General features: G+C 44.4%; 1 protein-coding gene across 1 annotated transcript; it reads right to left on the bottom strand.

The window, feature by feature from the left end:
• Positions 1-233: 233 nt before the first annotated feature.
• Positions 234-1121, bottom strand: LOC147961482 (putative F-box protein At3g52320). Its single transcript, XM_087533820.1, has one exon. It carries the CDS (start codon positions 1119-1121, stop codon positions 234-236), a length of 888 nt encoding a protein of 295 aa, XP_087389946.1.
• Positions 1122-18043: the final 16922 nt, after the last annotated feature.

The raw sequence follows: 18043 nt of genomic DNA, 5'->3' as shown, positions 1-18043 counted from the left end.
GGTGCCGTGGTCACCAAGCAGTTTTTCTGTCACATCTGTGCATGTCTCAGAATGAGGGTCATAGATTTGTAACTGTGCTCCTCGTAACACAAATAATACATATCTAGAACCATAGTAGAAGCGCAGCTTTGAACTGTCGTGCAACACCCTCAAAGGTATCATCCGACAAAACATGGGAGCATACGGGAGCATGGACGGCTCTAATGGTATCGTATATGCCTTGATCCAGATACTCATATATCAAAATCAGTCATGAGCCATACGTTTGTATACCCATGATCGGTTTCCCAGTTCTTCTTTTCAGCCATATACAAAGTGTCCTTAAGCTCGCCTAAGCTGATATCATGCAACCGGACGTCCACATTTGGTGGGCCTTTGATGTTATTCTTCCACTCCTCGCTCTCGAGGTCAAAGCAGAGTACATAGTCCATGCCCTGTCGCTTCGTACTTGCCAACAAATACAACACACCATTGACCGTTGCAGCATAGTTTTCAAAGGTATCGTATTTGTAATGCAATGGGTGTGATTTCCTCCGTCTCCACCCGGCACCACCCCCTATCGTGTAAACCTCACAATAACATCCCATGGCGTGGTCTTGAAAGCGCACAATCTTATGCGCATCTGACGGGACAGCACGACCGAAGCCCCAAGCTTTATTGTGTTCTAAGCGGGTGACAACCGCCTCCATGGTGCCAAGGTCGATCAACCCGGCAAAAACAGCGGTACCCGGGTAGCTATCCAGATAGCCAGTGACACGTAGAATGCCATCGGGGCTCGTGGACACCGGACTCCAACACCCACGCATGTCGCTAATCAACCTTACGACGTTGCCATCCATATCGATCAGCCGCAGGCCCTCGCAGGGATTGGAGTACACCACGAGGAATGGCTCGGCGCGGGACTTGTGTGCGGCGATGAAGGCGGGGGAGGTGACGAGGGCACGCCACTCCTTGGACACGCACCGGAACCGGCGCACGGACCTCTCAGGGATCCTGGACAGGATATCGGACACGAGCTCGTTCGGCAGGTAGACCGGCGACCGCGTGTCGGCCAACAGTGCCCGGAACAACGCATGCACCCGGTGAAGTAGACCGCGCAGCGAGAACGCCTTGATCCCCATATGGTTTGGCTTCGTTTCCGGCGGCCGGCCACGTTGGGTCCTCTTGCACCCTCGGATTTGTCCAGAGATTTCTGAAGGCCGGCCTTGCCCTATGTCCTTTTGTTCCTTGCAAAAAATACTTAGGGCGAGATGACCGGACATGATGTCGATCGGTTGTGCGTTTATATGCCGTGTGGGAAACAATCTCGAGGTGATTCACTTGGCATATATAGAGATTGTATGCCGCAGCAGCAACTAAAATCAAGGGCAGTAAACCCTTGCATTGTACGTACGGATAAGAATCAGCTAGAGTTGGTTCATACAAATACGAGTTGGAGTTTGTTCTGGACACGAATATGAATAATACGCCTGCAAAGATGATAACATCTGAGTTTTTTCTAGTACTACTTTTATTTTATTTTAGGTCCCGATAACGCTCATACGTGTGGACGTTAGGGGATCTGGCCACACGTTTCATGTATATCTAAGAGAACCAGTCCACACGTCTATGCGTGGGCAAAACAAGTAATGCCCCCACGGCTGGTCTTTTGCCTCGCGGTCCCTCCCACATGCCTACGTGTGGGTAAAATTAATAACGTCCACATGCTCCACGTGACAGTCACCAACGCGTCCCGGCAGTTGCCATGGTCGGGACCCTCTTTCATGTTCATTTAACTACAATTGCCATGTTGGTGAACTGCAGTTGCCATGTCTGACAACTACCATTGTCATGGTTGCTTAACTGTAATTGCCATCTCAGGTCAAGTGCCAAATGTCATTTTTGGACAACTGCAGTTGTTGCCACGTATGGTCTGGTCCACTACAGTTGCCATGATTTGAAACCTTTAGGAGTTGCCACCTACTAACACTAGGCAATTGCCATGTAGCACTACAAAAAGACATGACAAAATAACATGTTTGGGTAAAAAGAGAGTTGCCATCTGCTTACAAGCACATTAGAGCAGTTGCCATATACCCTGCAAAACACATGGCAACTGATAACTTTGGGTGCCGGGGAGAAGACGGGCGTGTGGGCGAACTGATAAACGCCCACAGACCAGCCCTTATCCGTGCGTGAAAACTGGCGTGTGGGCGAACTGCTAAACGCCAACACAACAGCCCCTCCACACGGTGAAACAGACGTGTGAGCGATCGGATAAATGCCCACACACCAGCCCAGTTCTACGTGGTATAAAAAATCTGACAAAACATGCCAAGATTCGTGCAAACACAAACAAACGTTGATTGATGCGTGTGTGCGAGATACAAACGCCCACACATATGGGTGTTATCTTTTCCCTTTATTTTAGGCTAGTACTACTTTTTTTTAGAACTGGCTAGTGCTACTTCTATTGAAACAAAACCTGAACCCGGGGGAACCCACCTCGTGGTTTGGGTTGCTTCGAAAGTGTCCGCAAAGAATAATTTCTCGGTTTTAGTGTGTTCGTCGGCTGCATTCCCACGTTCGCTAGCTCATTTTCTTCGTTTTTTCTGTTTTATTTATTTTTTCTTTGTGTTTTCTTCGGTTTTCTTTGGGTCTAATATAATCTGTTTTTCGTCGATTTTTTTTTTCATTTTCCTTTTTCTCCGGGTTTCTTTGATTTCATTGAATTTTATTAGTTTTCCTAATTTTATCGTTTTCTTCTTTTCTTTGTTTCTTTCTTGTTTTTATATATTTTTGTTTGGTTTAAACACATGTCTACTTTTTTCACACACAATGTGTCGTGGAATTGTCACGACAGATGTCCTAGCATAAGGACTTAGTCGTAGGGCCATCGCAACTAGGAAGCTTAAAGGGGTTAATTGGGACAAAGGACACGAGATGTTTTATACTAGTTCGGCCCCTTATGATGAAGGTAAAAGCCTACGTCTAGTTGTGTTGATATTGCTGGGGTTTCGATTACCAAGAGGCTAGTTCGCCGGCTTGGTTCTCGATCTATTGTTTTTCGTCCTAGGCCGCCACTGGGTCGTCCCCTTATATACACGGGTTGACGCCTGGTGGCCTACAGATTTCCGGCCGGCTCATAAATCGTGTCTGGCTTGGTGACTTCTTTTACATTCCTTTCCTTACAAGTCTTTCCTTACATACGGCGGTTTACAACATTTGGCCTTAAGCCGCCACTAGGCCTTTAGGCCTTCTACAAGATTTAATAACCTATCGCTTTGAATGTCTATTGGGCTTCCTTTGCGACCCGCCATTGGGACTAACCCGGCCCCTCCTGGGCGGGTCATAACTGATAGCTATATCCCCAACATTAGGCCCCAGGTTGATTTGAACTTTGTTCTTGTCAATCTTCAATACTTAGAAAAAATCCATCTATTACTGTTTTGCGAAAGCCTTGTAACCCGCCATGACGTCACCTCTGGATTTTTCGGGAACCTGCCATCATGTTATCTTTTTAAAGGATCTTTATCTTTAATGCATTCCCAAAAATCGAGGCGCCTGGGTAGCTGGATAATCATGTTTTGGTCTCCTCGTTTTTCGCGCCCACTTATCAGCCTTCTCCTTATAAATAGACATGACTGGCCTCTCTTCATTCTCCCGCTTTTCCATCGTCTTCCTCCTTTCCCGCAACCCTTCTGTCGCTCGGGCTCTGCCGCCACCGCAGCGCTCATCGTCGTCCTCAAGCTCGGCCGCTGCATCACCCTGAACTGTCCAGAGAAACGGTGACGACCCTCCGCAACAGATCCGCATCCGTAAGCTCTTGCCTTCTCAAACTTTTAGATCTGCATTAGGGTTTGCGAGTTCATCGGTGTTCTTTGTTGTTCATCATGAATCTTTCTGGTAGTTCTTCCTCCACAGCCTCTCTTGATCAAAAAGGAACACATAGCTCGTACGGTAGTGGTTTTATACCTATTTTAGATGTTAGTAGATCCCTTTCCTTTGCACAGATACCTTCTTAGAGCCGATGAATTCATCTGGGCTACATTTTTAGGTCTAGGAAGTTTTTCATTTTCAACGGCCATTTGATCCATAATAATATCCAGAAGTTAAGAAACATGTTTGTCTCCATACTTAACCAACTCTGCCACTGGTATTTCTCAAATGTCTGTAGTCATGGAGGCTTACTGTGCCGGCTTACTTTTCCTTATATGACATTAGCCCTTAATTAAGCCGCCATTACTCCCCTGTATCATCATCATTTACTTTCACCATATTTATTGAATTGAACCGGCATGTTACCTTCCTTTCAGTACGTTTTTGAACACCATGTCGTCCAAAGCGCCGACTGTCTGCAATTGGGGTCCCTCAACCGTAACTGAGGAAAATTTGAAGGAGTTCTTCTCCATAGGATTTTTGCCAGGAAAAAATGTCATGTCTTACCGTGCACCTGATCCGGACGAAGAACGGCCCAATCCAAGAGATGGTGAAGTCATTGTCTTTACTGACCACATGAATCGTGGCTTTTCACCGCCCGGCTCAAAGTTCTTCAGAGATGTCCTCCATTTTTTCAAACTCCACCCTCAAGATAATGGGCCCAATTCTATATCCAATATCTGCAACTTCTAAGTGCTCTGTGAGGTGTACCTTCAGGAAGAGTCGACCGTGGAACTCTTTAGAGAGTATTTTTATCTGAACCGGCAGAACGAGTGCACCAATGGCCTTAGCTTGGATCTTGGAGGCATCTCAATTCAACGTCGGCAGGGCGCTGTCTTCCCCCTCATAGTCTTGCCGAGTCATCCAAAAGACTGGAATCAGACTTGGTTCTATTGTCAAGACACTTCACCAGCAAACGAGAAGCCACTGCCGGGTTATCGCGCCGAGCGTCTTGATTGCAAATTCGTGCTCCCTGACAAGCTTACTGCTGCCGTACGCAAGAAACTGATCCCATCAATCAAAAGGATTAATGCCTTATTAGGGAACGACTTAACCGAAGTTGACTTGACCCGCTGCTGGATCTCATGGCGGGTTATGCATCTAAGCCGCCGCTCAACTGATGTGTGAATGTGGTGGAGGCCCAAATGATTCTCTTCGTCACAGCTCCGTCCAATTACCCGAAGAGGATATTGTTGCAATGTCAACCCTTCTGGTAAACGGCAAATACGAAGACTGCAGTAAAGTTGGGTTAAACCCCTTCTGCAAACTTAGCCCGGCGCCATAGGTAAAGAACCTCTGATCTCCTTTCTATTTTCCCAGCTGTCTTAAGTACTTGCTTGATCTTTCATCTTTGTTTATTAATCTACATGCCAGATCTGATTTATGGAAAGCTAAGTACGACCATGAAGCCGCCAAGAAGGCTAAAGCCGCTGCTATTAATACCAAGAAAACGACCCAGCGGTCCAAGAAGAAGAAAAGTACCGCTGAGGATATGATGAAGCTTGATGATACTTCTGAGTCAGAGGTAGCCCTTGACTCCTTTGGCCAACTTTTTGATAATCTTATTAACACTGATTATTGCCAGGACGACACGGGGGCCAGTCAGGCCGTGGAAGAAGAGGTAACTATTTCCTCCAACTCAGCCCACTTGCCAAGACAGAAACTTCGAGTCGTAACCTGGAAAGTAAGGTTTTCACACCCTTTGGCTTATCTAGATCCTCATTTTCTTTTGAAAAAACAGCAACATGAGAGCCGCCGTCAGACCCGGAATGATGATGAACCGCCTGCTGTTCTTCAACAGACTCCTCAAAAACGCCAGAATGAGGTTTATTTCTTTGTCTTTAACTTTCTGTTAATGGATCTTCTCCCTTTCATTACTTACTTTGTTTTATCTTTGCAGGAGGTGTCTCGCTCTTCTGGCGACTCGTCTCAGACCCAATTTCCGGCCTTCAAGACTGCCCCTGGGTAAGGAAAAATCCTCTTTCCTCCGTGTTTTTCAAACTGTCTGTTTATACTAACAATCCCATAATATTTCTCTTAGTGGTCAAGCTAAGTCTAAGAAGGCCAAGGTAACTAAGCCGGTGGAAGACCCGCCAGTCTTTGCACCTGAACCGGCAAGGCCACCTTCTCCTCCATTAACTGAAGCTCCAGAAGACCCGCCTGTCAACGCTGAAGTAAATCCTCCTGAGCCATCAGTTGACGATACCACTGTGGATCCTTCTGTAACTGGACCATCCAGCTCGGCCAACCCGCCATCACCGTCTGCGCAAGACATTCTGATCACCGGGAGCTGCTTTGTTGAGCAGGGGAATCCCACCGTGTTGGCTCGTCACACGCCGAAACAAGAGGCGTTGGAGAAACAGAAAGTGTGTTTTGATATTTCACATTATGACCATCTGAATGCCAACGACATATTATCCGGTTATCTCAGCCATGTGCACTCCAGCCGCGACTCAGAGATCGAAATGGTCAAGCAGTTGCAGCTGAAATACGAGGTATGTTCTTCCGGCTTGCTTATATTCTGCCAGTCCCCAAGTCTTCAGATTATGCGAGAACCGGAATGATCTGTAGACTTGATGATATAGGCTAAGACTTTTACCTTTTAGATTTTTCTGGAGTTCAATAAAATAGAACAAAGCTTCACCTGTAGTCCCCAAGGGCCGGTTCATTTGACCATAAATGAGCCGGTACTTTGAATTTTCATAATTGTCTTGTACCGTATCCAAAAAACATTGTAATTCGGCTTAACCTTGAGAAACTTGCTGAATAGCATACATTAGCCCCCAAGTGCCAAGTGCTATTACTTTGTAAAGTACTTGGGACTTAAAGTATGTTTTAGAGTCATAAGAAATTGTTTTGGCATACATTAGCCCCCAAGTGTCAAGTGGTTTTGAAGTGCAAAGTACTTGAGACTTGAATCTTGACTTTTGAACCTTAATTGAAATCTTGACTCATCTGGGTATGTTTTGCAGAATGCCTTATCTGAACTGAGCTTGCAATTAACTGATGCGAAGACCCGGCTGGCGGATCAGGAGGCAGAAATCAAGTCTACTGACTCCAAACTGCAAGTAAGTCTCTCTAAGACGGAAAAAATAAAAACCAGCTTTACTGCCAAGAAGAAAACCTGGGCTGAAGGAAAAATGTTTCTGACACAACGTGCCGAGAAGGCTGAAGCAGCCCTTGAAGAGGTTACGACGGAGCTGGCCGGTTTAAAGGACCGGGTGTCTCAAATGGTGTCCGCCATCTTTGGTAAGCCATCTGTACTGACCTTTTTACCTTCTTTTGACCCGGACTACAGATCGCTAGCTGACCCTTCGTGTTCAAAACATGTGCAAGCCCTCGAGCAAGAATCTGAGTCAAGACAACGTGACTAAGCTGAAGGCGGTCTATACCTTAGTAGAGTAGTTGTACATTGGCGCACAACGAGCACTCGCCGCTATCTCTCCTGCCAATCTTACCCGCCAGGTTCCAAGAAGTCAAGCGCTCCTGTGCCAGAGCCGGAGCTTTGACTGTCCTGAGCCGCTCCAAGGCTTGGGTGCCAGATCTAGACTCGGCGGACGTAGCCAGAGGGTATCCGACCGTGAAAGAAGACGGATCTCCATTTGAACAAGATGACTTCATGGCTTGCGCGCGGGGAGTTTGACCTCAGGCGACCATTCTTGGAGATGAAACCAATATCGACAAGTAACAGCCGGGTTTTGATGTGGAGAATAAGAAGATGGCGACTCCCTCCTACAAGGTGACCGACCTTATCCCGCCGGTTCGTCAGCATACATTTGCTCCGCATGTTGACCCAGCTGACTTGATTGACGAAGAAGCAGAATTTATCGCTGTGAACGGTTTTGACTGGTCAAAACCCAGCTTCCAATCAATAGAAGGCGGTGACCCAGCGAGGGAGGAGTGAAGACCATCTTCATGGGCTGTTAAAAGCCTTGTGATAGATTAGCTGTGAAAACACTGCATATGTTGCCTATGCCCTCACGCATAAAACATTGTGTGTGATTTACTGATGTCAATATATGCATCATATTTATGGTTGTCCCTGCAATGCTTCATCTCTGTCTCTGTAGATAAAAGGGAAAAAACTGGCTTGGCGGCTTAGTACCGAACGGGTCAGAACACCCGGTTTATAGCCAATATTTTTATCATGGTAAAAAACAGAACCAGTCGTAAAAAGAAAACAAGGCTGAAGTAAACTTTGATTAATACAGAAGGAAATTGTTCTTTAAACAATATCCATACCTGTACCTTTGATCTCTGGACCACCGGTTTAAATGACCCGGGTGATGAAGTTGATAATCCAGTCTTCTTTGAGAAGTCAATGCTTCTGAATACTTAATGATTATCATGCCCTGGCGGCTTGTTGTCAAATAGTTCAGTGATATGTCTCCAACGTATCTATAATTTTTTGATTGCTCCATGCTATATTATCTACTGTTTTGGACATTATTGGGCTTTATTTTCCACTTTTATATTATTTTTTGGACTAACCTATTAACCGGAGGCCCAGCCCAGAATTGCTATTTTTTGCCTGTTTTAGGGTTTCGAAGAAAAGGAATATCAAACGGAGTCCAAAAGGAATGAAACCTTCGGGAACGTGATTTTCTCATCAGATAAGACCCAGGAGACTTGGACCCTCCGTCAAGAAAGCCACGAGGCGGTCACAAGGGTGGAGGGCGCGCCCCCTGCCTCGTGGGCCCCTCGAAGCTCCATCGACATACTTCTTCCTCCTATATATATATCCACGTACCCCCAAACGATCAGAACAGGAGCCAAAAACCTAATTCCACCGCCGTAACTTTCTGTATCCACGAGATCCCATCTTGGGGCCTGTTCCGGAGCTCCGCCGGAGGGGGCATCGATCACGGAGGGCTTCTACATCATCATCCAAGCCCCTCCGATGAAGTGTGAGTAGTTTACTTCAGACCTACGGGTCCATAGTTAGTAGCTAGATGGCTTCTTCTCTCTTTTTGGATCTCAATACAATGTTCTCCCCCTCTCCCGTGGAGATCTATTCGATGTAATCTTCTTTTTGCGGTGTGTTTGTTGAGACCGATGAATTGTGGGTTTATGATCAAGTCTATCTATGAATAATATTTGAATCTTCTCTGAATTCTTTTATTTATGATTGGTTATCTTTGCAAGTCTCTTCGAATTATCAGTTTGGTTTGGCCTACTCGATTGGTTTTTCTTGCCATGGGAGAATCATACGTCTCCGTCGTATCTACTCTTCCAAACACTTTTGCCCTTATTTTGGACTCTAACTTGTATGATTTGAATGGAACTAACCCGGACTGACGCTGTTTTCAACAGAATTGCTATGGTGTTGTTTTATGTGCAGAAAACAAATATTCTCGGAATGACCTGAAACTCCACGGAACATCTTAGAAAAACCAATAAAAAATCCTCGCCAAAGATGAAGACCAGGGGGCCCACACCCTTCTCACGAGGGTGGGGGGCGGCCCCCCTAGGGCGCGCCCCCTACCTCATGGGCCCCCTGGAAACCCTCCGACGCCAACTCCAACTCTATATATTTGCTTTCGGAGAGAAAAAATCAGAGAGAAGAAATCATCGCGTTTTACGATACGGAGCCGCCGCCAAGCCCTAAGACCTCTCGGGAGGGCTGATCTGGAGTCCGTTCGGGGCTCTGGAGAGGGGGATTCGTCACCGTCATCATAATCAACCATCCTACATCACCAATTTCATGATGCTCACCGCCGTGCGTGAGTAATTGCATCGTAGGCTTGCTGGACGGTGATGGGTTGGATGAGATTTATCATTTAATCGAGTTAGTTTTGTTAGGGTTTGATCCCTAGTATCCATTATGTTCTGAGATTGATGTTGCTATGACTTTGCTATGCTTAATGCTTGTCACTAGGGCCCGAGTGCCATGATTTCAGATCTGAACCTATTATGTTTTCATGAATATATGTGAGTTCTTGATCCTATCTTGCAAGTCTATAGTCACCTACTATGTGTTATGTGAAGGAAATATGCCCTAGAGGCAATAATAAAGTTATTATTTATTTCCTTATATCATGATAAATGTTTATTATTCATGCTAGAATTGTATTATCCGGAAACATAATACTTGTGTGAATACATAGACAAACTAAACGTCACTAGTGTGCCTCTACTTGAATAGCTCGTTAATCAAAGATGGTTATGTTTCCTAACCATAGACATGTGTTGTCATTTGATTAACGGGATCACATCATTAGGATAATGATGAGACTGACATGACCCATTCCATTAGCTTAGCACCCGATCGTTTAGTATGTTGCTATTGCTTTCTTCATGACTTATACATGTTCCTATGACTATGAGATTATGCAACTCCCGTTTGCCGGAGGAACACTTTGTGTGCTACCAAACGTCACAACATAACTGGGTGATTATAAAGGAGCTCTACAGGTGTCTCCAAAGGTACATGTTGGGTTGGGGTATTTCGAGATTAGGATTTGTCACTCCGATTGTCGGAGAGGTATCTCCGGGCCCTCTCGGTAATGCACATCACATAAGCCTTGCAAGCATTGCAACTAATGAGTTAGTTGCAAGATGATGTATTACAGAACGAGTAAAGAGACTTGCCGGTAACGAGATTGAACTAGGTATTAAGATACCGACGATCGAATCTCGGGCAAGTAACATACCGATGACAAAGGGAACAAAGTATGTTGTTATGCGGTCTGACCGATAAAAGATCTTCGTAGAATATGTGGGAACCAATATGAGCATCCAGGTTCCGCTATTGGTTATTGACCGGAGACATGTCTCGGTCATGTCTACATTGTTCTCGAACCCGTAGGGTCCGCACGCTTAACGTTACGATGACAGTTTCATTATGAGTTATATATTTTGATGTACCGAAGTTTGTTCAGAGTCCCGGATGTGATCACGGACATGACGAGGAGTCTCGAAATGGTCGAGACATAAAGATTGATATATTGGACGGCTATATTCGGACACCGAAAGTGTTCCGGGTGATTTCGGAGAAAACCGGAGTGCTGAAGGGTTACCGGAACCCCCCAGGGGAAGTAATGGGCTTTATGGGCCGTAGTGGAGAGAGAGAGGGCGGCCAGGGTGGGCCGCGCGCCCCTCCCCCTCTGGTCCGAATTGGACTAGGAGAAGGGGGGCGGCGCCCCCCTTTCCTTCTCCCTCTCCCCCTTCTTTTCCCCTCCTAGTAGTAGGAAAGAGGGGAGTCCTACTCCTACTAGGAGGAGGACTCCTCCTCCTTGGCGCGCCCCAATGGTCGGCCGGCCTCCCCCTTGCTCCTTTATATACGGGGCAGGGGGGCACCTCTAGACACACAAGTTGATCTTCAAAGATCGTTCTCTTAGCCGTGTGCGGTGCCCCCCTCCACCATCAAGATCGTCACCACGCCGTCGTGCTGACGGAACTCTTCCCCGACACTTTGCTGGATCGGAGTCCGGGGATCGTCATCGAGCTGAACGTGTGCTAGAACTCGGAGGTGCCGTAGTTTCGGTTCTTGATCGGTCGGGCCGCGAAGACGTACGACTACATCAACCGCGTTGTCATAACTCTTCCGCTGTCGGTCTACAAGGGTATGTAGACTACACTCTCCCCTCTCGTTGCTATGCATCACCATGATCTTGCGTGTGCATAGGAATTTTTTTGAAATTACTACGTTCCCCAACAGTGGCATCCGAGCCTAGGTTTTATGCGTTGATGTAATATGCACGAGTAGAACACAAGTGAGTTGTGGGCGATATAAGTCATACTGCTTACCAGCATGTCACACTTTGGTTCGGCGGTATTGTTGGATGAAGCGGCCCGGACCGACATTACGCGTACGCTTACGCGAGACTGGTTTTACCGCCGTGCTATGCACACAGGTGACTAGCGGGTGTCAGTTTCTCCAACTTTAGTTGAACCGAGTGTGGCTATGCCCGGTCCTTGAGAACGTTAAAACATCACTCACTTGACAAACTATCATTGTGGTTTTGATGCGTAGGTAAGAACGGTTCTTGCTCAGCCCGTAGCAGCCACGTAAAACTTGCAACAACAAAGTAGAGGACATCTAACTTGTTTTTGCAGGGCATGTTGTGATGTGATATGGTCAAGACGTGATGAGATATAAGTTATTGTATAAGATGATCATGTTTTGTTGAAGTTATCAGCAACTGGCAGAAGCCTTATGGTTGTCTCTTTATTGCATAAGATGCAAGCACCAAATAATTACTTTACTTTATCGCTATGCGATAGCAATAGTTGCAAGAGCAGTAGTTGGCGAGACGACCATGTGACGACACATTGATATAGATCAAGATGATGGAGATCATGGTGTCATGCCGGTGACGATGGAAATCATGACGATACTTTGGAGATGGAGATCAAAGGCACAAGATGATGATGGCCATATCATGTCACATATTTTGATTGCATGTGATGTTTATCTTTTATACATCTTATTTTGCTTAGTTCAACGGTAGCACTTTAATATGATCTCTCAGTAATTATCAAGAAGTGTTCTCCCTGAGTATGCACCATTGCGAAAGTTGTTCGTGCTGAGACGCCACGTGATGATCGGGTGTGATAGGCTCTACCTTCAAATACAACGGGTGCAAAATAGTTGCACACGTGGAATACTCAGGTTAAACTTGATGAGCCAAGCATATACAGATATGGCCTCGGAACACGGAGACCGAAAGGTCGAGTGTGAATCATATAGTAGATATGATCAACATAGTGATGTTCACCATTGAAACTACTCCATCTCACGTGATGATCGGACATGGTTTAGTTGATATGGATCACGTGATCACTTAGAAGATTAGAGGGATGTCTGTCTAAGTGGGAGTTCTTAAGTAATATGATTAATTCAACTTTAATTTATCATGAACTTAGTCCTGGTAGTATTAGCATATCTATGTTGTAGATCAATAGCTCGCGTTTAGCTCCCCTGTTTATTTTTGATATGTTCCTAGAGAAAACTAAATTGAAAGATGTTAGTAGCAATGATGCGGATTGGATCCGTGATCTGAGGTTTATCCTCATTGCTGTACAGAAGAATTATGTCTTTAATGCACCTCTAGGTGACAAACCTATTGCAGGAGCAGATGCAGATGTTATGAACATTTGGCTAGCTCAATATGATGACTACTTGATAGTTTAGTGCACCATGCTTAAACGGCTAAGAATCGGGACTTCAAAGACGTTTTGAACGTCATGGACCATATGAGATGTTCCAGGAGTTGAAGTTAATATTTCAAGCAAATACCCGAGTTGAGAGATATGAAGTCTCCAACAAGTTCTATAGCTAAAAGATGGAGGAGAATAGCTCAAGGAGTGAGCATGTGCTTAGATTGTCTGGGTACTACAATCGCTTGAATCAAGTGGGAGTTAATCTTCCAGATAAAATAGTGATTGACAGAATTCTCTAGTCACCATCACCAAGTTAGTAGAACTTCGTGATGAACTATGATATGCAAGGGATAACGAAAACGATTCCCAAGCTCTTCGTAATGCTGAAATCGATGAAGATAGAAATCAAGAAAAATATCAAGTGTTGATGGTAGACAAGACCACTAGTTTCAAGAAAAGGGCAAAGGGAAGAAGGGGAACTTCAAGAAGAACGGCAAGCAAGTTTCTGCTCAAGTGAAGAAGCCCAAGTTTGGTCCTAAGCCTGAGACTAAGTGCTTCTACTACAAAGGGACTGGTCACTGGAAGCGGAACTGCCCCAAGTATTTGGCGGATAAGAAGGATGGTAAAGTGAACAAAGGTATATTTGATATATAGATTATTGATGTGTATTTTACTAATGTTCATAGCAACCCCTCGGTATTTGATACTGGTTCAGTTGCTAAGAGTACTAACTCGAAACGGGAGTTGCAGAATGAACATAGACTAGTTAAGGGTGAAGTGACGATGTGTGTTGGAAGTGGTTCCAAGATTGATATGATCATCATCGCACACTCCCTATACTTTTGGGATTAGTGTTGAACCTAAATAAGTGTTATTTGGTGTTTGCGTTGGCATGAATATGATTTGATCATGTTTATTGCAATACGATTATTCATTTAAGTAAGAGAATAAATTGTTGTTCTGTTTACATGAATAAAACCTTATATGGTTACACACCCAATGAAAATGGTTCGTTGGATCTCGATCGTAGTGATACACATATTCATAATATTGAAACCAAAAGATGCAAAGTTAATAAAGATGGTGCAATTTATTTGTGGCACTGCCGTTTAGGTCATATTGGTGTAAAGCGCATGAAGAAACTCCATGCTGATGGACTTTTGGAATCACTTGATTATGAATCACTTGATGCTTGCGAACCATGCCTCATGGGCAAGATGACTAAGATTCCGTTCTCTGGAACAATGGAGCAAGCAACTGACTTATTGGAAATAATACATACTGATGTATGCGGTCCGATGAGTGTTAAGGCTCACGGCAAGTATTGTTATTTTCTGACCTTCACAGATGATTTGAGAAGATATGGGTATATCTACTTAATGAAACACAAGTCTGAAACAGTTGAAAAGTTCAAAGAATTTCAGAGTGAGGTGGAGAATCATCGTACCAAAAATAAAATTTTTTACGATATGATCGCTGAAGTAAAATATTTGAGTTACGAGTTTGGCCTTCAGTTAAAACAATGTGAAATAGTTTCACTACTCACGCCACCTGGAACACCACGGTGTAATGGTGTGTCCGAATGTCGTAATCGTACTTTACTAGATATGGTGCGATCTATGATGTCTCTTACTGATTTACCGCTATCGTTTTGGGGTTATGCTTTAGAGACTGCTACATTCACGTTAAATAGGGCACCATCTAAATCCATTGAGAAGACACCATATGAACTATGGTTTGGCAAGAAACCTAAGATGTTGTTTCTTAAAGTTTGAGGTTACAATGCTTATGTGAAAAAGTTTCAACCTGATAAGCTCAAACCCAAATCGGAGAAGTGCGTCTTCATAGGATACCCAAAAGGAAATGTTGGGTACACCTTCTATCACAGATCCGAAGGCAAGATATTCATTGCTGAGAATGGATCCTCTCTAGAGAAGGAGTTTCTCTCGAAAGAAGTGAGTGGGAGGAAAGTAGAACTTGATGAGGTAACTATACCTGCTCCCTTATTGGAAAGTAGTTCATCACAGAAATCTGTTCCTGTGACTACTACACCAATTAGTGAGGAAGCTATGATGATGATCATGTAACTTCAGATCAAGTTACTACCGATCCTAGTAGGTAAACCAGAGTGAGATCCGCACCAGAGTGGTACGGTAATCCTACTCTGGAGTTCATGTTACTTGACCATGACGAACCTACGAACTATGAGGAAGCGATGATGAGCCCAGATTCCACGAAATGGCTTGAGGCCATGAAATCTGAGATGGGATCCATGTATGAGAACAAAGTGTGGACTTTGTTGACTTGCCCGTTGATCGGCAAGCAATTGAGATTAAATGGATCTTCAAGAGGAAGACAGACGCTGATAGTGGTGTTACTATCTACAAAGCTAGAATTGTCGCAAAAGGTTTTTGACAAGTTCAAGGTGTTGACTACGATGAGAGTTTCTCACTCGTATCTATGCTTAAGTCTATCCGAATCATGTTAGCAATTGCCACATTTTATGAAATCTGGCAAATGGATAAACAAAACTACATTCCTTAATGGATTTATTAAAGAAGAGTTGTATATGATGCAACAAGAAAGTTTTGTCAATCCTAAAGGTGCTAACAAAATATGCAAGCTCCAGCGGTCCATCTATGGACTGATGCAAGCATCTAGGAGTTGGAATATATGCTTTGATAAGTTGATCAAAGCATATAGTTTTATACAGACTTGTGGTGAAGCCTGTATTTACAAGAAAGTGAGTGGGAGCACTACAGCATTTCTGATAAGTATATGTGAATGACATATTGTTGATCGGAGATAATGTAGAATTATTCTGCAAAGCATAAAGGAGTATTTGAAAGGAGTTTTTCAAAGAAAGACCTCGGTGAAGCTGCTTACATATTAAGCATCAAGATCTATAGAGATAGATCAAGATGCTTGATAAGTTTTTCAATGAGTACATACCTTGACAAGATTTTGAAGTAGATCAAAATGGAACAGTCAAAGAAAGAGTTCTTGCCTGTGTTACAAGGTGTGAAACTGAGTAAGACTCAAAGCCCGACCACAGCAGAAGATAGAAAGAGAATGAACGTCATTCCCTATGCCTTGGCCATAGGTTCTATAAAGTATGCCATGTTGTGTACCAGACCAATTGTATACCCTGCCCTGAGTTTGGCAAGGGAGTACAATAGTGATCTAGGAGTAGATCATTGGACATTGGTCAAAATTATCCTTAGTGGAATAAGGATAGGTTTCTCGATTATGGAGGTGACAAGAAGGTTCGTCGTAAAGGGTTACGTCGATGCAAATTTTGACACTGATCCTGATGACTCTAAATCTCAATCTGGATACATATTGAAAGTGGGAGCAATTAGCTAGAGTAGCTCCGTGCAGAGCATTGTTGACATAGAAATTTGCAAAATACTTACGGATCTGAATGTGGCAGACCCGTTGACTAAACTTCTCTCACAAGCAAAACATGATCACACCTTAGTACTCTTTGGGTGTTAATCACATAGCGATGTGAACTAGATTATTGACTCTAGTAAACCTTTTGGGTGTTGGTCACATGTCAATGTGAACTATGGGTGTTAATCACATGGTGATGTGAACTATTGGTATTAAATCACATGGCGATGTGAACTAGATTATTGACTCTAGTGCAAGTAGGAGACTGAAGGAAATATGCCCTAGAGGCAATAATAAAGTTATTATTTATTTCCTTATATCATGATAAATGTTTATTATTCATGCTAGAATTGTATTATCCGGAAACATAATACTTGTGTGAATACATAGACAAACTAACACTAGTGTGCCTCTACTTGGCTAGCTCGTTAATCAAAGATGGTTATGTTTCCTAACCATAGACATGTGTTGTCATTTGATTAACGGGATCACATCATTAGGATAATGATGAGACTGACATGACCCATTCCATTAGCTTAGCACCCGATCGTTTAGTATGTTGTTATTGCTTTCTTCATGACTTATACATGTTCCTATGACTATGCGATTATGCAACTCCCGTTTGCCGGAGGAACACCTTGTGTGCTACCAAACGTCACAACATAACTGGGTGATTATAAAGGAGCTCTACAGGTGTCTCCAAAGGTACATGTTGGGTTGGCGTATTTCGAGATTAGGCTTTGTCACTCCGATTGTCGGAGAGGTATCTCCGGGCCCTCTCGGTAATGCACACCACATAAGCCTTGCAAGCATTGCAACTAATGAGTTAGTTGCAAGATGATGTATTACAGAACGAGTAAAGAGACTTGCCGGTAACGAGATTGAACTAGGTATTAAGATACCGACGATCGAATCTCGGGCAAGTAACATACCGATGACAAAGGGAACAAAGTATGTTGTTATGAGGTCTGACCGATAAAAGATCTTCGTAGAATATGTGGGAACCAATATGAGCATCCAGGTTCCGCTATTGGTTATTGACCGGAGACATGTCTTGGTCATGTCTACATTGTTCTCGAACCCGTAGGGTCCGCACGCTTAACGTTACGATGACAGTTTCATTATGAGTTTATATATTTTAATGTACCGAAGTTTTTTCGGAGTCCCGGATGTGATCACGGACATGACGAGGAGTCTCGAAATGGTCGAGACATAAAGATTGGTATATTGGACGGCTATATTCAGACACCGGAAGTTTTCCGGGTGATTTCGGAGAAAACCGGAGTGCCGAAGGGTTACCGGAACCCCCCCCCCCGAGAGAAGTAATGGGCTTTATGAGCCCTAGTGGAGAGAGAGAGGGCGGACAGGGTGGGCCGCGTGCCCCCTCCCCCTCTGGTCTGAATTGGACTAGGAGAAAGGGGGCGGTGCCCCCCTTTCCTTCTCCCTCTCCCCCTTCCTTTCCCCTCCTAGTAGGAGTAGGAAAGAGGGGAGTCCTACTCCTACTAGGAGGAGGACTCCTCCTCCTTGGCGCGCCCCAAGGGCCGGCCGGCCTCCCCCTTGCTCCTTCGTATACGGGGGCAGGGGGCACCTCTAGACACACAAGTTGATCTTCAAAGATCGTTCT

This window comes from Triticum urartu, chromosome 7A (assembly GCF_056163025.1).
Source record: "Triticum urartu cultivar PI428250 chromosome 7A, HENAU_Tu73, whole genome shotgun sequence".
NCBI lineage: Eukaryota > Viridiplantae > Streptophyta > Magnoliopsida > Poales > Poaceae > Triticum > Triticum urartu.
Note: the sequence above shows the minus strand (reverse complement) of the source record. Positions and strands in the feature narration are given on the sequence as shown.

Bases quoted from the DNA above. Each gene is read 5' to 3' on its own strand.
- LOC147961482 (XM_087533820.1), bottom strand. From the start codon at position 1,121: ATGGGGATCAAGGCGTTCTCGCTGCGCGGTCTACTTCACCGGGTGCAT.